Here is a 24,699-nt window from a genome sequence, read left to right as displayed (position 1 = left end):
AAAAAAAAAAAAAAAAAAAAAAAAAAAAAATCCTCTGCCCCACCCCCAACTCCTGCTTGCTACCAAGCCTGATAACTTGAGGTAGATTCCAGGGATCCATATGGTGAAAGGAGAGAACTGACTTCTGCAAGTTCTCCTCTGAACTCTACATGCACATACACACACACACATACAAACACCAAGTAAATACATATATACTAAAATAATATATATATATAAAAAAGTTGTGTTCACTAACTTTTTTCCTTCCTTCCTTCCCTCTTTCCTTCCTTCTTTCCTTTCTTCCTTCCTTCCTTTCTTCCTTCCTTTCTTCCTTCCTTTTTCTTTCTGAGACAGGGTCTCATTTTGTAGACCTGGCTGTCTTGAAACTTGCTGGCCTATATAAACCAGGCTGCGCCTCTGCCTTCAAAGTCCTAGTCTTTACCCGGTTCGTTTTCTCTGCCAATTAACTAACTAAAAGGCAGGACAAACCTTAAGCACAACAGGTGGCAGTGGAGAAATCTCCAGTCTGCAGACAGCAGCCGACAGACTCAGCGGTTGAGGGAGGGCATTGATCTGGGGTGAGGACACACACAGAGAAAGACCCTCTGCAAAGCAGAGGGGTTGACACCTAAGGCTCAGGGTTTAAAGTCTGAGTTTAGGGTTGGTCAGTTTGAAGAAGGACAGAGTGGCTGATTGGCTCAGAACTGTGGTGGGAAGCGTCCTGAGCAGGCCTTGGATGCCTGACCCAGACCACCAGCAGAGTCCTGCTGCCAAGAGACAAAAGCACGTAAGGCATTTGTTTTAAGCCTCCAGGCTTTTGTCTCAGCTCAGTAGGGCGAGGAAGAAGCCACCATCCTGGAAGCTTGCTATCTTTATTACCTCTATGGCCCCTCTCCCTCTGTGTGTGCTTATCTGCTAGTCAGTTTAATGTATAATCTTTCACTAGGATTAAAAGTTGTGCAAGCCACATCAAGCCCCATTATTTTTTTTTAAAGTCAAAGAAAGAGTTACTTATTTATTTTGGTTTTTCAAGACAAGGTTTCTTTCTTTGTTTCTTTTAATTAATTAAAGATTTATTTATTTATTACACGTAAATACACTGTAGCTGACTTCAGACACCAGAAGAGGGCATCAGATCTCATTACAGATGTTTGTGAATCACCATGTGGGTGCTGGGATTTAAACTCAGGACCTTTGGAAGAGCAGACATCTCTCCAGCCCCAAGACAGGGTTTCTCTGTGTAACAACCCTGGCTGTCCAGGAACTGGTGTTACAGACCAGACTGGCCTCAAACTCACAGAGATCCACCTGCTTCTGCCTCGTGAATGCTGGAATTAAAGAGCATGCCACATGCCAAGCAAGTTTTTTATTTTATTTTATTTTATTTATTTTTTGGTTTTTTGAGACAGGTTTTCTTTGTGTAGCCCTGGCTATCCTGAAACTCACTCTGTAGACCAGGCTGGCCTCGAACTCAGAAACCCACCTGTCTCTGCCTCTCAAGTGCTGGGATTAAAGGCATGCACCACTACTACCCGGCTGCCAAGCAAGTTTTTATCTCGCATGTTTTTATGTGTGAGTGCAGTTGTGTAGTCTCTCTGTGTGGAGGTCAGAGGATAATTTGTAGAGTCCATTCTACCTTTATGAGGCTTCTAGGGACCTGAACTTAGGTCCTTGCACTTGGATGGCAAATACTTTACCTGCTGAGCCATGTCCCCAGTCCTATTTTGGAGGTTGGGGTGGGCATGTAACTCAGGCTGGCCTCAAACTCACTAAAGGTGGCCTTCAGTTTCTGCTTCCTCCGCCCGAGTGCTGTGGTTACAGACATGTCACCAGACTTGGGTTGAAGTTTGGTTGAGGTGGGGTAACGTGCTTGGGTTGGAACCCAGAGCCTCGAGCATTCTGAATATGTTCTGTGCTTCCAGTAGCCCTCCCAGCTGTCCCGCCTAATAATCTCCAACTGTGCCACGAAACAGGACCTTCCACCCACTGCCAGGGACGTTAAACTTTTCCGTCTTCTACCAGAGCAACTTAGCCAAGTGTATCAATGAAACCAGTCAGCTATGAGCCTCTGTTGTCAAGTCTAGTGTTTGTTTTTCCTAAGAACAGGAGCAGCGAAAACGGAAGAATGTTCTCATTCATTTATTGCAATAACACATTGGAGATAATGGGAGGAGCACTTGGCCTGCAAGAAGACTTGGGTTCCATCCCAAGTACTGATTAAACCAGGCATGGTGCTATGATCTCAGGAGGCAGAAGCTGGAGATTCACAAGTTCAAGATCATCCTGGGCCAAATGAGACTCAAAGAGAGGTCTGGGTTGAATCCTCACAGCATAGTGAAAGGAAAACAAACTCCTGTAAATTGACCTCTGACCTCCTCATATTTGCTGCTGCACATAAATCAATGATGGTTTATAAAAGGAAGGAGAGAGAGAGAAAAGAGAGAGAGGGAAGAGAGAGAGAGAGAGAAGAAGAAGAAGAAGAAGAAGAAGAAGAAGAAGAAGAAAGGAAGCTAGCAAAAAGAAGTTGGTGGGTGTGGTACACAGCTGTAATCCCAAGATTTCAAAGGTTGAGGCAGGAGGATCTCAAATTTAAGGTCATCCCAGGCTTGATATTAAGAATCTACCTGAGCCGGGCAGTGGTGGCACATGCCTTTAATCCCAGCACTTGGGAGGCAGAGGCAGGTGGATTTCTGAGTTCGAGACCAGCTGGTCTACAGAGTGAGTTCCAGGTCAGCCAGGGCTACACAGAGAAACACTGTCTTGAAAAACCAAAAAAAAAAAAAAAAAAGTACTCTACCTATAGGGCTGGAGAGATGGCTCAGTGGTTAAGAGCACCAACTGCTCTTCCAGAGGTCCTGAGTTCAATTCCCAGCAACTATGGTGGCTCACAACCATCTGTAATAGGATCCGATGCCCTCTTCTGGTGTGTCTGAAGAGAGTGACAGTATATTCAGATATAAAAAAATAAATAAATAAATTTTTTTTTTTTTAAAAAAGATCCTTTCTGAAAAAGAAAAAAAAGAAGAACCTACCTGAAAAACAGACAAAGAGGAAGAGGGTGAACAGGAGGAGGGGGAGGGAGAAGGAAAATGTCCACTCCAATCTCATTTATGACAGTGAAAAGCTAAAAGCATTCCTGGTGGAGGAGAGGTCACAGGCTCAAGGGATATTTCATCTTCAATAAGAAGATTTCTCCTGACATTCCTCCCTTGACTCCCCTCCTCCACACTGGCGTGCAGGGAGTTCACTGTGGCTACTCTACGCATGTCTGCTTGCTCCTCACTAATAGTCGTCTCCTCCAGTAGAGTCCGCCTGTACAAGGCCCGATTCCTTTTCCATGGAGCAATATACATGTGTTTTTCCATGTCAGTAAATACAGGTCTGCCTCATTCTTTTAATGGCCTCAGAGCTCCCATTCCCCTACACCATTGTCAACAGTCACTGGAACTATTTCCCATTTCTGCTTTTATTAGCTACCGTAATCGCTGCCCAAACTTCGATGAGGAGCACACCACCTCTGAAACATGTGCTCCCAGATGATAGATTGCTGAGTTGAACGTTATGGGTGTCAATTTATTTTTTCCTTTTGGACTAACAATCAAATTGCATCCCAAAAGATAAAAAAATCTGAGACAGCGAATGTGGCTGAGTTGGTAAAGTGCTTGCCTCCTGTGCTCAAAGCCTTGCTTTTCATCACTAGCATAAAGCAGATGTGGTAGTATGCTCCTACAATCCCATTACTCAGGAGGATCAGGAGTTCAAGATCATCCTAGACTATATAGGAGTTTGAGGTCAGCCTGGGCAACTTGAGACCCTGTTGAAAGAAAGGAAGAGAGGGAGGGATGAGAGAAGGAATGGGTGGGATGGGGAAGAGAACAGGGAAGGGGGTCTGGAGAGAGAGAGAGAGAAACAAGAGGAAGTAGAGGGAGAAGAAAGGATGGAATGGAAAGAAGGGAGAGGAATGAAGGGAAGAAATGGTCTTCACTGGTACCACCAATGGCTAGGGAGATGACTCGGTTTGCTATATACTTGGCACACAAGAATGAGAAGCTGAATTCAGTTCCCAACACCTACCCAAAACTCTGGGCATTGCATCACCCATTTGTAATCCTAAGTCTAGGGAAGCAGATACAGGTGTAGATTCTGATAGTTCCCTGGCCAGCCAAACAAGCCTAGCAAAGCAAGCCCTAGATTGCAGTAAGAGACCTTATCTCATAAATGAACATGATGGTTGGGGACGGAGGAGCTGGCTTGTTTGGAAAAGTGTGTGCTGTACAAGCATAACGACCTGAGTTCAATCACCAGCAACTACATAAAATGTGATGGCATGTGCTCGTAACCCTATTGTGTGGTGTTGGTAGGAGCAGAGATATAAGGACCCTGAGGCTCACTAGTCAACCAGCTTAGCTCAATGGATGCACTCTAGGCTCATTGCGAGATCTCAGAGAGATAAGGTGGGTGAGGTTAGAGAGATGACTCATTGGCTAAGGATAATTACTACCCTTACAGAGGACCATGGTTTGGTTCCTAGAAACCATATGGAATCTCACAACCATCTGTAACTCCTGTTCCAGGGGATTTACATGGCATGCACATACATCCATACACATAAGCACATATACACACAAAATTAAAGCAACATATTATTTTACTTATATTTAAACAATATGTTATCACAATGTAGCAATAATGTAAAACATAAAGTAGAGAGAAGCTGAGTAAGAAGACACCTGACATCCACTTCTGGCTTCCACAGGTACTCCCTCACATTTGCATACACACACATACACACACACACACACACACACACACACACATACATACACACACACACACACACACACACACACACACACACACAGACCAAGATAGATAACTCCTAAATTAGGATATCCAAGATTGACCTCTGGCTTCCATACATCCATGTGCGTGACTCTACATACATTCCCATATACATATATATATGTATATACATACATATATACATATATATATATATATACACCTACACATATCTACATGTACACACACACACACACACAGATTTTAAAATAAGTGTCATTTTCTGGCTCAATAGCTTTTTTAAACCCAATTCTTAGTAAGGTCAGGCATGTTGATATTTTTAGCCTTTTCCCAAATGAAGGAATTAGAATAAAATGTGTGAGAGCTGCTGAGGTGGGATACTCAGCTATCCAGAGCTGTAGAAGTGGGGCTCATCCAAAGCAATATTATTCAGTGCTAAAAGTGAGGGGTTTGTTGTCAGGTGCTGGGGGCACTCCTGTCACCTCAGCACTCAGGGGAACAGGAAGGAGGATGGGAGTGCAAGGTCTATCTGGGATACTCATTAAGTTGAAGGCCAGCCTGGACTACATACATCCCTGTCTTAAGAAAGAGGAGTTAGTCTGTGGCACAGATGGCAGATTTTCAGTCCTCAACACTATAAAAACAGGTGTATAGAGAGAATCTCTCTTTTTTTTTTAAAGATTTATTTTTATTTATTTTATGTGTATGAGTACACTGTGCTGTACAGATGGCTGTGAGCTCTCATGTGTGTGGCTGCTGGGAATTGAACTCAGGACCTCTGTCAGGCCCGCTTGCTCTGGCTCCGGCTTGCTCTGACATTATACACTGTAGCTGACTTCAGACACACCAGAAGAGGGCATCAGATCTTATTATGGGTGGTTGTGAGCCACCATGCGGTCGCTAGGATCTGAACTCAGGACCTTTGGAAGAGCAGTCAGTGCTCCTACCCACTGAGTCATCTCGCCAGCCCCCGAGAGAATCTCTTGTGTGTCTCTTGTGTACTGTATAGATATATTACCTGTCAATTAAAAAACAACAACAACAACAACAACTATGGCCTATAGGAAAGGGTAGAATAGAAGGTGGGACATCTAGTAGGATTCTGGGATATCTGGGATAGAGTCAAGCACAAAAATTTGCCCCAGGACTTGAAAGAGGACAGATGCATGAAAGCTGAGCAGAGGTTACCAGCCACATGGCAGAACTTACATCAGAAGTAATGGGATATTAGGATAGTTATGAACTAGTTGGAGAACAAGCCAAAGCTTATGGCCAAGGTATTTGTAAATATAATAAAGCCTCGGAATTGTTATTTCTGGGAACAAGGGCATAGCTTACAGTGAACACCCCCACCACACTGGTGTGGTGGCATAGGAGATGTGGAGATAGGAGGACCTGAGTTGGATTCCCAGCACCCATGGAAAAGCCAGTTGTGATTTCATACATCTGAAATTGCAGTGCTGGCCAAGCAGAGGTAAGGAGAATTTCCTGGGAATCACTGGCCTAACTTAAGGGGGTCCCCTCATGAGACCCTATCTCAAAAACCAGGTAGGCCAGATGTGTTGAAGCATACTTTTAGTCCCAGGACTGTGGAGGCAGAGGAAGGAGGATCTCTATAAGTTAGAGGCTTATATAGTGAGCTACAGGGCAGCCAAAACTATATAGAAACCCTGACTCAAAAAAAAAAAAAATCCCAGCACTTGGGAGGCAGAGGCAGGTGGATTTCTAAGTTTGAGGCCAGCCTGGTCTACAGAGTGAGTTCCAGGACAGCCAGGGATATACAGAGAAACCCTGTCTCAAAAAAACAAACAAATAAACAAACAAAAACAAAACAAAACAAAACAAAACAAAAAGATAAAGAATAACAAAATCTCCAGGGAATGGCACCTGAGATTGACCTCTGACCCCTGCACACACAGGTGAGTCTGCAAACATGAGAGGGGTTAGAGTGGTGCACACCTTGATCCCAGAACTTGGAAGGCAGAGACAGGCAGATCTCTGTGAGTTTGAAGCCAGCCTGATCTAGAAAGTGGATTTTAGGATGGCCAGGGCTACACAGAGAAGCTCTGTCTTGAAAAACCCAAGTCAACAAAAACAAAACAAAAAATAAAAAATAAACAAACAAAAATAAGAAAGAAAAGAAAGAAAAATAAAAATGAAAAGAAAGAAAAGAGAGAGAGAAAGAGAAAGAAAGGAAGAAAGAGAGAAAGAAAGGAAGAGAGAGAGAAAGAGAGAAAGAAAGAAAGAAAGAAAGAAAGAAAGAAAGAAAGAAAGAAAGAAAGAAAGAAAGAAAGAAAGAAAGAAAGGAAGGAAGGAAGGAAGGAAGGAGGGAAAAACAGACTTTAAAATCTGTAATGTTTCTGACTCTAAGATGTGACTCTTGGGTAAGTCCCTCGAGCCTCCCGACCTGCAGGTCCTGTTAGACAGAGACCTGAGAACGCTCACCATATAGGATGAAGACTGAGATATACAACCCACTAGGCTCCAACCCTAAAGACAGACAGAGCCCAAGGCCCAGCTGAGAGGTACAGTCCTTGCTTGCTAAGGTGAGGTGATTCTTCAATCTTCCAACACACAAAGAAATTACAATGTTTCTAAACAGGAAGATAAAACTAAACTGATACAATGTCTCCTGACAGGTTGTGGCTTTTGTTTGCCTTCTTTCTCTGGTATGTTTTATAATCCTCCAATCAGTCTATCCTTTCATAGGCTTGAGTTCCAGTCAAAGCAAAATCAAAAATATTTAGATCAAGAGGCTGACCTCCAAATGTAAGTCATTGTATGTGCATGCCCACACATACAATAAATATATATATTTTTAAGACAAGGTCTCTCTCCATGTATCCCTTGCTGTCCTGGAACTCTCTGTGTAGACCAGGCTGGTCTTAAATGCACAGAGATCCACTTGTCTCTGCCTCCCAAGTGCTGGGATTAAAGGTGCCACCACCAATGAATGAGTTGGTTTTTGTTTTTTTGTTTTTTTCCCGAGACAGGGTTTCTCCACATAGCCCTGGCTGTCCTGGAACTCACTCTGATGACCAGGCTGGCCTCGAACTCAGAAATCCGCCTGCCTCTGCCTCCCAAGTGCTGGGATTAAAGGTGTGTGCCACCACTGCCCGCCCCCAACACTATTAATGATACTCTGTTAAGGTTGCAGACAGACTTATGTAGGCTTACATAACTGTCCTCTGAAAGACTCCACCCAGCATCTGAAACAGATGTAGAGACCTACAACCAATCATTGGACAGAGCTGAGGGAGTCTTATGGAAGCATTGGGGGAAGTATTAGGGGCCATGGAGGGGATAGGAAATTTACAGGAAGACCAATAGAGTCAACTAGCCTGGACCACCATTCAAAGAGTATACACTGGCTGGATATAGGCCCGCCTATACAAATGCAGCAGATGTGCAAATCATTCTTCATGTGGGTCCCCCAACAACTGGAGCTGAGGCTGTCTCTAAAGCTGTTGCCTTTCTGTAGATCCTGTTTTCCTAACTGGGCTGCCTTGCCTGGCCTCAGTGGGAGAGGATGCACCTAACCCTGCAGAGACTTAATGTATCAGGGTGGGGGGATACCCAGGGGGTCCTCTATCTTCTCAGAAGAGAAGGGAAGATGGGAAAGGGACTGTATGACAGAGGACCAGGAAGGGGAGCAGTGATTGGCATGTAAAGTGAATAAATAAATTAATGAAGAAAAGAAAAGAAAAAGGAAAGGGACTTAAGCCGGGCAGTGGTGACGCTCGCCTTTGATCCCAGCACCAGAAAGGCAGAGGCAGGCAGATCTCTGAGTTTGAGGCCAGCCTGATCTACAGAGCAAGTTTTAGGACAGCAGGGCTATGCAGAGAACCCTGTCTCAGAAGAAAAGAGAGAGAGGATCTTACATAGCCCAAGCTGGTCTGAAACTCCTAACATAGCTGAGGATGACCTTGAACTTCTGATCTTTCTGTCCTTACCTTCAGGTGCTGGAGTGACATTTGTGCACAACTATGGCTGATTTATACAGTGCTGGAGGTAGAACCCAGGACCTCTTGGATTCTACACTAGCACTTCACCAACTGAGCCTCATCCTCAGCTTTTTGTTTTTCTTTCTTTTCTTCTTGAGGCAAAGTCTTATGCTATAACCCATGATGACCTCAAACTCTCTTTTTCTTCCTTGTTTCTTTTTTCTTTTGTTTGTTTTTTTGAGACACAGAGTTTTGCTGTGTAGCCCTAGATGGTCTCAAACTCACAGAGATCCTACTGCTTCTGCCTCCTGCATGCTGAAATACCCTCAAATCTTCAATCACTTTTCCTCAGTCTCTTGGGTGCCACCACCTGTCCTTGTATCTCCAGATGACCACCCATGGCTACTGGTTTTGTAAGCTTATTTTAATTACACAATAGGGTTTTTTTTGTTTGTTTGTTTTTGTTTTTTTGTTTTTTGTTTTGTTTTCTCAAGATAGTGTTTCTCTGTGTAGCCCTGGTTGTCCTGGAACTCACTCTGTAGACCAGGCTGGCCTCAAACTCAGAAATCCACCTGCCTCTGCCTCCCAAGTGCTGGGAGTAAAGGTGTGTGCCACCACCGCCCAGCTATGCAGTAGTTTTACTCTACCTTCTCCTGCCTCCAATAAATAAGTAAAAGGCAAAGAGACATCCAGCTCTTCCTTACTAATACAGTTTTCTTTTTCAGGGCTCCCAAAGGAAAGCAGCATTCTTCCCACCAGATTCCTGAAAACTGCAATGGGAGCCCCCTAGTGGCAGAAGGTAAGATAAGATGTTGGTTAACTTAGTCCCAGCTGTAGCCAGCAAGGCAAACCTCAAAAGGTGCAATAGTGACTTTTTTTTTCCATTTAAAAAAAAAAAGATTTATTTATTTTATATGAGTACATTGTAGCTGTCTTCACACATACCAGAAGAGGGCATTGGATCCCATTACAGATGGTTGTGAGCCACCATGTGGTGGCTGGGAATTGAACTCAGGAGAAGAAGAGAAGCCAGTGTTCTTAGCGGCTGAGACATCTCTCCAGCCCTTTAAACTTTTTTTTTTTTTTAAATTCTCTGTGCAACAGCCTTGGTTGTCTTGGAACTCACTCTGTGGAGCAGGCTGGCCTCGAACTCACAAAAGTCCATCTGCCTTGGCCTCCTAAGTGCTGATATCAAAGGCATGAGCCACAATGCCAGGACATTCATTCTTCCTGGTAAACAACGCTTGTCTAATTGAACTCAAGGCCAACTCAACAGGAGCCAAATCACGTCTTGTACTGGTATCATACATAGCCCGCTTCTCAGGGTTAGTGAGGTCATAGATCTTACAGGAGAACTTAAAACTGCCATTTTCCAAAACCAGCATAATTCTTAACTGCATCCTAAATACTAATCCTACATCCACAGATAAGTGTACCTCTCTCACCATTCATCAAAGAAATTTCTCTTCCCAGCAGATGGAGACTATTCTAGAAAGCCACAACTAGTCAAAACACAGAGAACAACTAACCACAGGTGCCCAGTTCCACTAGCTACATCTACATTACAACTCCTGCACCAGGGCTCAGGGAATATTGTGGACGAGAAAGCAGAAAGACTGGAAGAGCCAGAGGACCAAGACATGCACTGTGAGATGGTGTTTCCTAGCAATGGCAGGAAGTTTCACCTATAATACCTCAACAATATGGCTGCCAAAACAAGACATGAGGAACTAGCACACCAGTATACAATGCTAATATGGACGGGGGAGGGGGGGGGAATCTCACAGGGCTCTAACCCCAGACAACTGCAAACAACTAAGGAATGCTGAGAGCAGGGGAAATAGTCTATCCAGGGGGACAGTCACCAGTTGGTTATCCAATGCCAAGTGAAATCACATGCATACAAGTAGCACTAAAGAACTCCCTCGTCCCTGAGAATCAGGGATTCTGAGGGTGTAGGCTCTTTGGGGGCTCAGAGGCAACAGCAGAGGGGAATCTCAGGAGCACTCCAGGCAGGACTCTTGCTGTCCTTACTGCTGATGTCCTAGGAGCCTAAAGGTTGACCAGGCTGAAAGATTGTGTTGCTGTGTTTGGAGGAAATAGTTCAACACACAAGACTCAGTAATTCTACTCCCAGGTGTATCCTGAGAGGGCCATAGGCAAGGGCAGACCAGACACTTTTGCTCAGCAGCATGATTTAAAACAGACAAAGAGTGGAATTCATCCAAACATCCTTCAGTGGATAATGGATAAATGGATAAGATGTTGTCCATTCACATGATGGAATATCACTCAGCTCTAAGAAAGGAAGGAAAAGAGAGCAACGTTCCATTCTAAACAGACTGCAAATGTGATGCTTGGTGAAATAAGCCAGACACAAAGACACTCAGGAGGAGTCTATGCACAGTAGGTCCTCAGAGTTGTCAGACCTATAGATAGGAAATACAGTGCTGGGTACCGAGGTCTGGGGGCTTTTGGGAATTGGTTCTAATGCTTTGATTTAATCCAGCCCCCAAACCAGGAATCTGCGTGTCCAAACACTGAAGGTCCTTGTCCCCAATTGGTTTTTCATCGATCAATAAAGAGCCAATGGCCAATGGTTGGCAGAAAGACTGAGGCGGGACCTTTAGATTTGTGCTGGCTAGAGACTGGGAGAGAGGAAGGAGGAGAATCGTCATGATTCAGAGGGAGATGGATCAGACTTTGAGCTGCAGAAGGAAAATCATCCGAAATAGGTGAGAAGGAATGCAGCCCCTGGAAGGGCTTCCCAGAAGCCTCTTGGGCAGCAAAGACTAGGGGGCTGCTCAGTAGGAGCCAGGGCAACAAAGATAAAATATAGAATTAGAGGACCTTAAGCCAGGAATATGGGAGGGAACTGTATGCTAACTGTGGGGAGGATTACAACTGCCCAGCCTTTGAGCTAGTCAAGGCATGTCAAAAATTAACTGGTGTGTGTGTGTGTGTGTGTGTGTGTGTGTGTGTGTGTGTGTGTGTGTGTGTGTTTCATTTGCAGATCTGGAGATCTCCTGTGCAGGTGCAGCAAGTGCGCGTGACCCATTGGGAGCAAAGCAGTTAGCTAAACTAAAATTACCACTACAGGGGGCACATGGGAAGTTAGTGATTAATGGAAACAGAGATTCAGCTTGGGAAGATGAAAAGGTTGTGGAGAGGGACAGTGGAGACGGCTGCACAATTCAAATGTAATAAATGTTGCGAAATTTTACATTTCAAAAATGGTTAAGAGGCTGGAGAAGTGGCTCGACAGTTAAAAGTCGCTACTTAATGCTGGGTTGTTTCGGTCAACTTGTCATAAACCTAGACACACCTGGAAAGAGAGACTCACAATTGAAGGAACTGCCTTCACTGCATGGGTTTGTGAGCATTTTCTTGACTGTTAATGATGTAGGAGGGCCCAGCCTTGTGGTACCCCACCTAGGCAGGTGGGCCTGGTGTGTATAAAAGCAAACTGAGTAAGTCAATAGTCTTTGCTCCTGTCCCTCTCTGCAGGTTCCTGCCCCTGCTTCCCTAGTGATAGAGTATGACCTAAGCATTGTGTGATAAAGCAAACCCTTTCCTTCCCAAGTTGCCCTTGGCCATGATGTTTATAACAGTAAGAGAAACCCAAAAGAACATTGCTTTTGCAGAAGTCCTGAGTTCAGTTCCCAGTGCCCATGTGGTTCAGCTCACAATTGCCTGTAACTCCAGCTCAAGGCAAAATCTGACACCCTTTTCTGGCCTCTGTGAGCACCTAAATGCACGTGCACATACTCTTATGCAGACATATACACATAAGTAAAAACATAAATAACTCTCTCTCTCTTTTTTTTTTCTAAGATTTATTTATTGTTATATGTAAGTACACTGTAGCTATCTTCAGACACACCAGAAGAGGACATCAGATCTCATTATGGATGGTTGTGTGGTTGTGAGCCACCATGTGGTTGCTGGGATTTGAACTCAGGACCTGTGGAAGAGCAGTCAGTGCTCTTAACCGCTGAGCCATCTCACCAGCCCCAATAAGTCTCTTTTTCAAAGATTGAGGTAGGGGCCAGCAAAATGTCTCAGGAAGTAAAAGTCCCTGCAACCAAGCCTGATGGCTTGATCACCAGGTCCCACAGGTGAAAGGAGAGAACCAATACCTGCCAGCACTTCCACTCACCCCTGCCACAATAAATAAAAATACAGTACATTTTTTTTAAAAATATGGTTAAGATGGTACATTTTAGGGCTGGAGAGATGGCTCAGCAGGTTAAGAGCACTGTTGCATTAGCATACCACTTGAATTCAAGTTTCCCCAAACCATGAACGTTGCAGGGAATGGGCAATGGAACACTTGTAACCTCAGTGCTGTGGAGACAGGAGGACTTCTGGAGCTTACTAGCCAGTAGGTCTATGTTCCATGAGAGACCAAGTCTCAAAGAAATAAGGCAGAGAGTAATAAAGTAGGACACTGTATATCCTCCTCTGGCCTGTGTGTGTGCTCAGGTGCACTTGTGTGGTTTCAATGTGAAATGTCCCCTGAGGCCCACGTTTGAATACTTGTTCTCCAGCTGGTGGTGCTGTTTAGCAAGATTGTGGAAGCTTAGGAAGAAGTGAATCACTGGAGTTTAGGCCTTAAGATTTCGTATCTCAGTCCTACTTCCCACCTCCTCTCTGCTTCTTGACTATGGATACAATGTGACCAGCCAGCCACCAGGTCTCCCATGCCTGGGACTGTAAATCACCCCCAGGTTCCCCTTCCCTACCTCAAGCTGCTTCTTGTCAGGTATCTCATTACAGCTCAAGGGGAACAATTAAGGCCTGTAGAGATCTACAGTCACTTTCCATGGCTACCTTTCCAAAGGCTAGCATAGCTCCACAGCCTATGCTGGAATAGCAATCAAGAATCTGAGACGGGCTGGTGAGATGGCTCAGCGGGTAAGAACACTGACTGCTCTTCTGAAGGTCCTGAGTTCAAATCCCAGCAACCACATGGTGGCTCCCAACCATCCATAATGAGATCTGACGCCTTCTTCTGGTATGTCAGAAGACAGCTACAGCATACTTATATATAATAATAAATAAATCTTTGGGCCAGAGCAGGCACTAAACAAGCAGAGCTGACCAGAGTGAGCGGGGTGACCAGAGTGAGTGGGGCCAACCTGAGCAGGCAGGGTTAACTGGAACGAAGCATGGCCAACCAGAGCAAGAGGTCTTAAAAAGTTCAATTTTCCAACAACCACATGAAGGCTCACAACCTACAGTGTACTCACATACATAAAACAAATAAATCAATCTTAAAAAAAAAAAAAGAATCTGAGACACATCTTAGAGTCACAAATTCATTTTGGGAAACCTCCTTTTCTGAGTACATAGTAGGGACAATGCTTAGGAGTCACATTAAGGTTTCCCTAAGTTGCCTAGGCTGGCCTTGAACTCATGACCTCCTGAGTATCTTGGAATGACAGGCCTTCAACACCAGTTTGACTGAAAGTCCTATATATATCCATGTCTTGAGCAGAGGTGGTGATCTTTTAGGACTTAGTTTGTAGTATATACTGTTACACATAGCTCCTGCACACAGTAGGACTGGCTGAGGTGCACAGGCTGTGGGAACTTTTTATTTTTCATTTTTTATCAGTAAAATGAAAGTGCAGGAAGAGTAGGAGGCCAGAAAAGGGCATCAGGTTCCCTGGAGCTGGAGTTCCAGTCAGTTGTGAGCCACTTGGGGTGGGCTCTAGTAGTCCAACTCAGATCCTCTGCAAGAGCAGAGCACATCGTGCCCCTTCTGAGCAGTCTCTGTAGCCTCTGGCTGTGGGGATTTAGTAGGGAGAGTAAGAGGTGCCTGAGACACCCTGGGATCATCCAAAAACCAGGTAAGAAGAGACAAAGCATGCTCAGAGCTTGTCTGGAGGAGCCAGGATGCAGCGTACCCACATGGGAACTGTTACCATGGTGGGACAAGCTGTAAGCGCCTCCAGACTCAGCCCAACATGCGAGCACAATGTGGTGAGGAGCCCCAGAAACCCAAAGACAGCACCAGGCTGCTTCAAAAGGGCTGAGAGTTTATTCCGGGGAAGGTAACATAGTTGGTCAAAGGTCATCAGTGCAGTTCTGCCCTCACCTTAGGGACAGGGCGAGTAAGTCCAGTGTGTGGTCCTTGGCGCCAAGGGGGAAGGGCCCAGGGAGTGTCGCAGTTTAGCAGCAGGAATAATAGTGTGAGCTCCCCCCAGGCTCACCCACAACCCAGTCTAGGAACAGGGGTTCCCTGTCAAGGTCCTCAGGCATCTGCTACCGAGCTGGGAGTCTCCTGAGGCAGAAAGCGTCGTTGCCGGAGTGCGGACTTCTCCTCTTCCTAGAGGGACAGGCAACATATGTGTGTTACCCAGACTGGTATGGTGAATGTCAGCCATGCACTTTGTGACATCTACATGATAGCCACAAATAGAGCTGCCCGACCCTCACCACTCAAAACTAGTTTCATCTCAAGCCTTGCTTGATAAATGTCACTTTAGAAACAACCAGTTTGTGCATCATGACACACTTCCTGGCCCAGGGCCATTAACACGCTGTGACGGTTAATCTTAACTGTCAACCGGACATAATCTGGAATACCCTAGAAGTGGAGTCTCAGTGAAGTAGTACCTAAATCAGGTTGTTCTGGGAGCATGTGGTGGGGGTATCTTTATGCAGTTAATTGTAGTAGGAAGATCTGCCTACTATGGATGGCACCGTCCCCTACAGGGCTGTAGAGAGGGGAAAGAGAGCTGAGTATAGGCATGCCTGCACCTATTGCTGTCCTCTGACTGTAGACTTAATGTCACCAGTTCTCTCAAGCTCCTGCCTCCTTGACTCTCCTGCAAAGATCGAGCATAACCTTTGTTTTTTTGTTTTTTTGTTTTTTTGTTTTTTTTCCGAGACAGGGTTTCTCTGTGTAACCCTGGCTGTCCTGGACTCTGTAGACCAGGCTGGCCTTGAACTCAGAAATCCTCCTGCCCCTGCCTCCTAAGTGCTGGGATTAAAGGCGTGTGCTACCACCACCCAGGTGAGCATAACCTTAAATACAACTTTTCTCTCCTGAGATGCTCTGAAGGGTATTTTGTCAGAGTAACAGAAGTCAACTATGTGGGTTTAGTTCTTCAGTCCTAAGATGGGGAGACACGAGTCTCCCATCTCCAAACCTGTGTTCTCCTATCACCCAGCACCCCTCCCCCCCCCAAAAAAAACTTCATTTAGTTCCTTCCCACTGCACAAGTGATCTGCTGGGGACATGTGATCTTTGGGGTGTCCATTCTTACCACCTCTGAGGCAGTGCTAGGGCTGGCACCCTCGGGGGAGCCCCCTTCATCTCTTGAGCAGTCAGGTCCTGCATCTTCCTCATACTCTGTCAAGCAATCTGACTCCTCCCCTGGGATAGGAAGCATCAAGGTGCAGGTAAGAGTCAGGGGCTGAGCTGGGATTTCCAGCCACGCCTGCCCCCCATCCCCAAGCCCAGCACCCCCAACTCTCAGGGGTCCCTTTAGTCTCTCACCATCAGCACAGCCATCAGAGACGTAGCTTGTTGGTGGCTCAATCCGGGACACGATCTCAGCCAAGTCAGTGAAGCCAGAGCTTGGGAAGGCAAGTATCTGTGGGGTAGGGTGGGTGAGACTCTGGGAATAGGGGTGGTCTGAAGGGTTTGAGGAGCTCATGGGGGACTCTGGGGGTGCCTGAGACCTGAGGGGCTCAGTAAAACCCAGAGATGTATTGGATCATCTGGGGTTTCCAGAATAGAGGGGCTTGAGGTTCTGGACTCTCTGACAAGTTTGGTCCCAGCAGAAGCATCACAGACTTACATCTGCACGGCGACTCTCATTAAGGTCTGTAGATCTCCGGTCTGTGAGCATTTTCTCAATGACTTCACCACGGGTCCAGCCTCCAAACACAGCCTTCCCATACTGGTAACCTACATCCTGCAAGAAACAAGGAGGCTGGACCTATGCCTGACACCACCACCTGCCCCTGCATCTACACACAGCTTCCTTCAGTATCCCCATTTAAGTGCTTGACTTCTGGGACAGCAGACATCTGAATTAAATCTATTTCAGAGTGATATGTAGCATACCTGCCCACAGATTTCCAGTTGTTGTCCCTGCCAGACATTATTAACCAATATCTTCAAATCTCTTTCCCACTAAGTCCCATGAGGTATTTCAAGTACCAACTAACACAAGATGGTAGTGTGCAAAATTATTTTCAAGGTCTAAAACTATACATTACATTTGTGAATAGTGTCATGATCCATGTCTACAGTAGACTTTAGTCTATTATGGTACATCCTTCCAGTAATCAAAGAGGGACATCAGACATTTTAACTTGAAGCCTCTGGGCAGCAACTACTGACCAACTTCAGTTGATGTGGGCTATGACATGTTTTGCAAGGTCAGTGGCATACATATTGCTACATCCCTCTCCAGGCCTGTGACAGACATTACTAACTGATCACTGCATTCACTCTCCACTTATTAGAAATGACGTTAGAAACCACTACACAGTGCTTCAAACAATGCACACAACAAATTTAGTGCAAACGAAGAAGACACACAGCCATATCCACATTGTATCTACTGCAAACATTACTGTCTGATCACCAATCTACTACTTCCTACAGCCCACCTACTCACATAGATCTGGTCAAACTTTCCAAAGTCCATGGTCTTGAAGCAGTCAATGGATGGACGAAGGTACTCGCAATAGGAGCTGGACTTGACGACTTCTAGCTGCCGCACACAGGACACGTACGCCAAGCGGGACTGGATCTCAGCCATGTCTGGAACCTTTACCTTGTCTGCCCAGGGGTTTAGCCGTTTCCACAGCAACCACCAGCCAGATAGGCTGTCCCCATAGGTGCTAAGATCTGTCTCATCCTGGCTTCCAACGTCGATGGCAATGACTGTCTTGGCTCCCATGCTTCGGGCAATATCCGCTGTGGAGCCAGGAGGTCAGCAGCCTCTCCCAACAGGAGCCCAGCAGGGCAGGGATGCCCAACCCAGGGATGCCACAGATACCACAATGCAAATGGGCACATGAGAGTTGGGGGTGGGGAGCATGCAAACACCATGCTGTCATGCAAATGACATGGGAGTTTATGCAAACAAAGCCAAGAGAAGATGGTCCAGTGAGAATGGCAGTTATGTTTGTGTCTGTCTGTCTGTCTGTCTATACACTACAGAGCCAACCTCAGCCCAAGGAAATACCTGACTGTCTATTCAACTTTTTGTAGTTCTTGAGTTTATGTTGCTGGGTATGCATGTCACCTGCACATGCCTGTGAGTGTCTGTTTACATCCCTCTTCTCGGAGACCTTGTGGGAAGCACTATGTCTTGCAGTGCGTGTATCTTTCGCTAGGCCTGTCTGAATACATGTCAGGAAATATTCACCTGTGTATGCGTTTGTGTGCAGGCTGGAGGTTAACACAGTGTCTTCCTATATCATCTGACTCCTTAAAAAAAATACTAGGTGATGCACATTTTTAATCCCAACACTCAGGAGGCAGAGACAGGTAGATTTCTGAATTCAAGGCCAGCCTGGTCTATAGAGTGAGTTCCAGGACAGCCAGGGCTACACAGAGAAACCCTGTCTCAGAAAAACAAAACAAAAAACAAACAAACAAAAAAATACAAACCAAAGGGCTGGTGAGATGGCTCCGTGGTTAAGAGCACTGACTGCTCTTCCAGAGGTCATGAGTGAGTTCAAATCTCAGCAACCACATCTCACAACCATCCATAATGAGAAACAAATAAAAAAAAAAACACAAAAACAAAACCTATGGGCCAGAGCAAGAGGGAGAAAGGAAGGGGGAGAAAAAAAACAAAACAAACAAAAGATTTATTTCTGAATTATGTAGGCGTGCGTCTGCATGTGCTTATGTGCATATGTGTACAATGCCTGCAGAGGCCAAGAGAGGCATTAGATGTCTCTGGAGATGGAGTTACAGGGTTTTGTGACGATGTAGATGCTGGGAACAGAATTTAGGTCCTCTTCAAGAGCAGTGCACATTTTCAACTGCCAAGCCCTGCACCTGGAGTTCATCTGTTCCACTAGACTCACTCACTGGCCAGTGAGCCCTGGGGATCCTCAAGTGTACTTCCCCTACCCTAAAGTGCTGGAGTTATGGATGTCCACCACTGTGACCCTCTTTACATGGGTACTGGGATGGAGCTCAGGTTATGTTTGTGACATCAATAGAGCCACTTTTCCAGCCCGGTATGTGTCTGCATATCCAAGTGTGCCGTCTCCCTGAAGGTCTGTGAACACCTATGTGAGCTGTATATGAGGGATTGTGGCAGTGTTTACATGGACAGTACATTCCCAGTGCTGGCAGGACCATTAGGAATGCTTTTAGTTCTGCTCTGAGTTTTTATCCCTGTTGCTGTTCTGCAACAGAGACAGCAAACAAAAGGTGGATCATGGGGCTTGGCTATCCCAGTGAATCCTTATTTATAAGCCAGGCTTGTGCCTAGAATCCTAACACTTGGGGAGTGGATGGAGGAGGACTATAAATTGAAGATCATTCTCAGCTATGTAGCAAGTTGGAGGCCAGTTTGGGTTTAACAATAACAACTAACTAACTAACCAACTAAACATAGGGCCATTGAGGTGACTTGGCAGGTGGAGCACTTACCAAACTATTGTAAGCAGGGTTCAACTCCCAGGACCCACATTTTGGAATGAGAAAAATAACTCCTATAAATTGTCCTTCAACCTCCATGTGTTGTGGTCACACACAGATAAATATGTAATTATAAAAAAATCCTTTATTTATAAAGTCAAGCACAGGCTCAGATTCACACAGTGTGCTATAGCTGGCCAGATCCTGGTCTATGAGATCAAGTGTGTGTGTCTGTGTGTAACTAACTTATGTTTCTGGGGCGTATACATTTTTTAAATAATTATTTATTTACTTACTTATTTTATGTATATGAGTACACTGTAGCTGTCTTCAGACATACCAGAAGAGGGGGTCAGATCCCATTACAGATGGTTGTGAGCTACCATGTGGTTGCTGGAAATTGAACTCAGGACCTTTGGCAGTGCAGTCAGTGCTTTTGTTTGTTTGTTTGTTTGTTTTTTTCAAGACAGGGTTTCTCTGTATAGCTCTGGCTGTCCTGGAACTCACTCTGTAGACAGGTTGGCCTCGAACTCAGAAATCCACCTGCCTCTGCCTCCCAAGTCCTGGGATTAAAGGCCTGTGCCACCACTGCCTGGCCAGTCAGTGCTCTTAACCACTGAGCCATCTCTCCAGGCCCGGGCATACACTTTTGAGACTGAGTTTGTTTGTTTGTTTGTTTGTTTATTTGGTTTTTGTCTTTTGAGACAGGGTTTCTCTGTATAGCCCTGGCTGTCCTGAAGCTCTCTACATAGACCAGGCTGGCCTTAAACTCAGAGATCTCTGCCTCTGCCTCTGGAGTGCTGACATTAAAGGTGTGTGCCGCTACCACCCATAAAGAGAATGAGGTTTTTTTAAAGATCTGCACTTGGATCTCCCTCCCATCTATGCTTGTGAAGTCAGTAGGCATTCTGGGAATGTAGCTCAGTTAGTAGAGTGTCTGCATGAAAGCCCTGGATTCCATCCCTAGCACCATGTAAACTGGGCATGGTAAAGCACATTTGTCATCCCAGAAGCCCAGAGGTAGAGGCAGAGGGATCAGAAATTCAAGATCATCTCTGATTACCTATCAGGTTTGAGGCCACCAAGAGCTACATGAGATCCTGTCTTAAAACAAAAACAAAAACAAAACAAAAAGAACCTTTAAGTTGGTGGGTGTGAAAAAATGCTTATTTTGGTCACATAGGCACCTATTCAATCTTCAAATCTATACACACATATTCCATAGAGCGTGTAGGGAAGGCGTGGATGAATACACTAGTCAGTGTGGTTAATTCCATCTCAAGTATGTGTTCATGCATACATGTACATGTGTTCTACCTATGTAAGCAACCTGAGAGAACAGGTAGAAGTGTGCTCTCCTTGTATGCGCACGGATAACTAGGCGCCAGCTCTTGTCCCTCATATGTCCACCTCTCTGTGTCCACTGTGACACATGAGAATGGAAAGCCATTTCATTTGTTATTTATTTATAGACAGGGTTTCTTGTAGCTCAGGCTTGTCTGGAACTTGCTTTGTAGCTTAAAATGGCCTTGGATTCCTGATCCTCCTGCTTCAGTCTGAATCCTGGGATAACAGGCGTGCAGTATCATGTCTGGTTTTGTGTGAGCAAGGGATATAGAATGTAGAACTTTGTTCACACCAGGCAAGTTCTCTACCAATTGAGCTATATCCTACTTTTAATTAAAAATACATATATATTTTGAGATAGGGTCTCATGTAGCCCAGGATGACCTCAAATCCATCCTGTAGCTAAGGAAGGCCTTGAACTTTTTTTTTTCTTTTTGTTTGTTTGTTTTTTCTAGATGGGGTTTCTCTGTTTAGCCCCTAGGTGTTTTGGAACTCACTCTGTAGACCAGGCTGGCCTCAAACTCCACCTGCCTCTGCCTCCCAAGTGCTGGGATCACACGTGTGTGCTACTGTGTCTGATGTTTGTACTTTTCAAATGTTCATGTTATTGTCCACGTACACTCACATATCAGTATGCATGAATGTATGCATGCATGTGTGTCAGTCTATGGCCCTGTGCAAGCTGTATGTGTCCTCTTGAGTGTTTTCATTCATATAGACCTGTCCCTTCTAGTTTGCATATACAGAGGTCAGTGTGGGCATGTGTCTGGTGACAAGTGTCCATGCAGATGTGAGTGGGCAGCCACTTGCCTGGCAGGTTGTTGATGTAGCCACCATCCATGAGCAGGTGCCCATCCTTCGGGTCGCACAGCGGGGGCAGGTAGCCCGAGAGCGTCATGCTGGCACGCACATACCGCCACAGGGAGCCTGCCCGGTGGGATACACAGACACAGACACGCACAGACACGCTCAGACACACTTGGAGGCCCGGCCAGCCTGTGGGCTCGCTGACCTGGAACGTTGTTAACGTAACACCCGTCCACCAGCAGGTGCCCGTCCTTGGGGTCGCAGAGTGGGGGCAGGTAGGGACAGTAGGAGGCACTGGCCCGGACGTAACGCCACACGCAGCCTGTGGGGGATGGCGGGAGGGGGTGAGGTCCCTGACAAGCCTCCCGCTCCCCACCCCTGAGAACAGACATACCTGGGGCCTTCGGGACATTAGTGGGTGATGGTTAGTGATCGGTGGACGGGCCCAGGTGGACGGTCACTTGTGTTAACAACGTCCCAGACGCTCAGCTGCCCCTCCCCTACAACCCATCCCCACACAGCTGGACAACATGGTTGTAGCAGGGCTTGGCAGGATGGCACCCACCATCTTTGTGGACACGCATGGCGGAGGCAGTGATGTCTGTGGTCACATTGAAGTAAGGCAGCCACAGGTCCTGAGAAGGGGGGAAACCAAAGTAGAAGAGGGTGGAAAACCCGTGGGAAGAGGCAGCAGGGCCAGGTGAAGGGAATGGACATACCTCAATCTGCTTATCCTGGAAGACACGGTGGATACTTCGGTTAAAGGCCGAGCCAGTAAACATGGAGGTGACAGGATATGTGAGGTCCAATACAGGCTCCAGTACAGAAGTCATGCTCTAGGAATCAGATGATCACAAGGAGTTGTTTAGAGTCACAGAGAGATCGTCACTCCTGGAATATCCATATAGATACAGGGCTTGAGAGTGCCACTCAACACCATGACTGCTCTAGTTGGAGTTTGGGGACTAGAGTCACAGAGGGTTCATCCAAGGTTCTGGTGGTATTTCTGTAAGGATCTAGGCAATATTTCCAGAGTACAGGAATCCTACCCCATACTACTGGATCAGGCTATGGCATCTTCACAGGTCTCCCTGTGCTTCTTGGGCCCTGCAACCCCATCTTCTCACACCCCCCCCAACAAAACACACCTTGGCCCACTCCCGGGCTCGTTGTTTAGTACGGCTGGCGCTGCGTTCCTCCGCATACAAGGCCCCAATGAAGGAGCCTATAGATGTGCCTCCCACAAGGTCGACTGGCACCCCTGCCTCCTCTAATGCCTTCAGTACCCCAATATGCGAGCAGCCTCTGCGGAATGGAAGGGACCCGGTGACAAGCTGGGGATCTGCAGGGACCTAACCCCAGGAATTCTCTTGTTCCCACTTCCCCTCCTGAAAAAAGCTGTAACCAGGCTGTGGGGGTGTCTCCCAGGTAATAAGCTCCACCCCTTACACATCCTGGTCCTACCCCTTAGGACACAGTAAGGAAACAGTGTCTTTGAATATGCCTGTCCCTTACCTGGCTCCGCCCCCACCCAGCACCAGAGCAATAGTATTTCCTGTGAGCACTCGTGCCAAGCGGGAGAAGTCACTATGACGGTCTGCACGCCTGGAGAAAACCTTCTCATACAGCTCATGCTGGGATCCAGGAGAGAATAAAGATGCATTAGGTGAGAACAAGTAGTCTAGGGGATCACTCAAGCACATACTGATCTTTGCTACCTACTCCCCTACTCCAGCCCTCGCAATTGGTTCAGGCTGTCTCAGCTCCCTAAGTCCTGCTCCTAGACAGAGGAGGATGTGCCTCCTAGGGGCCCTTTCCAAGTCCCGGTCCTGCCCAAATGTGGGGCATGTTGTACCCCTAAACTACAACCTTTGGCAGAGGCACCAAATGCCACCCAAGGTGGAAGAGGGCGTGACGTCAAGCCACGCCCACAGAAGAAGGGGCGTGTCCCCAAACTGGAACAGGAAGCAGCAGCAGCGTGCCACTCAAACCTCACCCCCAGATGGAAGAACAGTTATTCTCAGACCTCAATCCCCACTGGAGGGGAAGTATCCCTCAAACTATACGTCTAAGCAAAAGGTGTAGTTCCTAAGGCTCTTCTTCATGCCACACCCAAGCCCAATCCCTTAGGTAGGTGAGGGAGTGTTCCCCTGGGTTCCTTTTTAAGGTTCCCACGCCTTACAAGTTTAGCTGGGCTGCGACGTGAGAAGAGGCGTCGAGGACAGCGCAGGTGCAGGTGCCCTGAGCACCAGCTGCGCATGTTGAGCCACTCTACAGTGCGTGTGGGACCAGGGCCTTCCTCCCGGTGCAGCAAAACCAGTTGCTTCAAGGCACGTACGGCAGTGTTCTCCAACATTTGCTCCAGCTATGGAAGACAGAGTCAGTGGAGGTCATTGATACCTTCTCTATCCACACCCGACCAAGCTCAGTTCCCTCACAGAACAGTAGCAACGAGTGTACATGGCCGTACACAGGCACAGAAGGACAAGGGATGAGATCCTGAGGGGAAGATTGTGGTGTATGTGTGGTTAATCAGTGTATATAGTCTCCAGACCTGGCCAACAGTGGGTTCCTGATCCCCCAGGCCCACAATGAGGATACAGTCGGCCTGGCGGAGGCAACGGACGGTCCAAGGAGTCAGGGATGTGTCAGTTTGGTAGAGCACAATGCGATGGGCATCTTCCTGCTGGGCCAGCCACCCAGACAGCCGGAATTCTTGAATGCTGGGATATAATGAGAGAGTATCATCTTGGAGCTGGCCTGGAGTCCCACAATCTCTCCCAATATAGAGAGAGTGCAATCTTGCTGCTGGAAATATTTAGATAATTCCAGGTCCCAACAATTAAAATTCATGTCAAAGCAGGGAGTGGGGTTGGGGTTAGGGGTGTTGAAATGGGGACCCAGGTGTTCAAAGGCATATGTACATTTGTTGTCACATATATTTGTTTTGTATTACTTTGCCACATGAAATCATCAACAATGTTAATGCTCAAGAGCTACATAATCAAATTACAAAGAAAAGAAAAAACAAACAATTTTTAAAAAAAAAAAACTCATAATATTTTAAGTATGCTTTAAGCCACAGTATCTTACAACTATGAGAGCTAAATATGGCCCCTGGGTTTCCAGTTTGACACCCCTGCTACCAAAAGGGATCTGCTCACATTGTCTCCCTATTGATCCCAC

At 46.2% G+C, this 24,699-nt stretch overlaps 1 protein-coding gene across 7 annotated transcripts in view; it reads right to left on the bottom strand.

Moving 5' to 3' along the window:
* Positions 1–14,314: 14,314 nt before the first annotated feature.
* Positions 14,315–24,699, bottom strand: part of Pnpla6 (patatin like phospholipase domain containing 6) — a 32,495-nt gene continuing 22,110 nt past the window's right edge. For 3 of the 7 annotated variants that reach the window (XM_031338884.1, XM_031338885.1, XM_031338886.1), the window contains 12 exons: positions 24,068–24,236; positions 23,696–23,878; positions 23,029–23,147; positions 22,662–22,818; positions 22,233–22,349; positions 22,079–22,148; positions 21,517–21,633; positions 17,372–17,673; positions 16,544–16,660; positions 16,240–16,336; positions 16,007–16,116; positions 14,754–15,063 (listed from right to left, as the gene is read on the bottom strand). In XM_031338884.1, the coding sequence (XP_031194744.1) occupies positions 14,989–15,063; positions 16,007–16,116; positions 16,240–16,336; positions 16,544–16,660; positions 17,372–17,673; positions 21,517–21,633; positions 22,079–22,148; positions 22,233–22,349; positions 22,662–22,818; positions 23,029–23,147; positions 23,696–23,878; positions 24,068–24,236 (1,633 nt within the window). In that variant the 3' untranslated portion in view covers positions 14,754–14,988. Of the gene's footprint in view, positions 15,064–16,006; positions 16,117–16,239; positions 16,337–16,543; positions 16,661–17,371; positions 17,674–21,516; positions 21,836–22,078; positions 22,149–22,232; positions 22,350–22,661; positions 22,819–23,028; positions 23,148–23,695; positions 23,879–24,067; positions 24,237–24,699 lie in introns of those variants that run through there. The other 4 variants (XM_031338883.1, XM_031338887.1, XM_031338889.1 and 1 more) reach the window with 3 other exon arrangements.

The sequence above is a fragment of the Mastomys coucha genome, unplaced genomic scaffold (genome assembly GCF_008632895.1).
Source record: "Mastomys coucha isolate ucsf_1 unplaced genomic scaffold, UCSF_Mcou_1 pScaffold22, whole genome shotgun sequence".
NCBI classification, from domain to species: domain Eukaryota; kingdom Metazoa; phylum Chordata; class Mammalia; order Rodentia; family Muridae; genus Mastomys; species Mastomys coucha.
The sequence above is the reverse complement of the archived record's forward strand: the minus strand, read 5'-3'. Positions and strand labels throughout refer to the sequence as shown.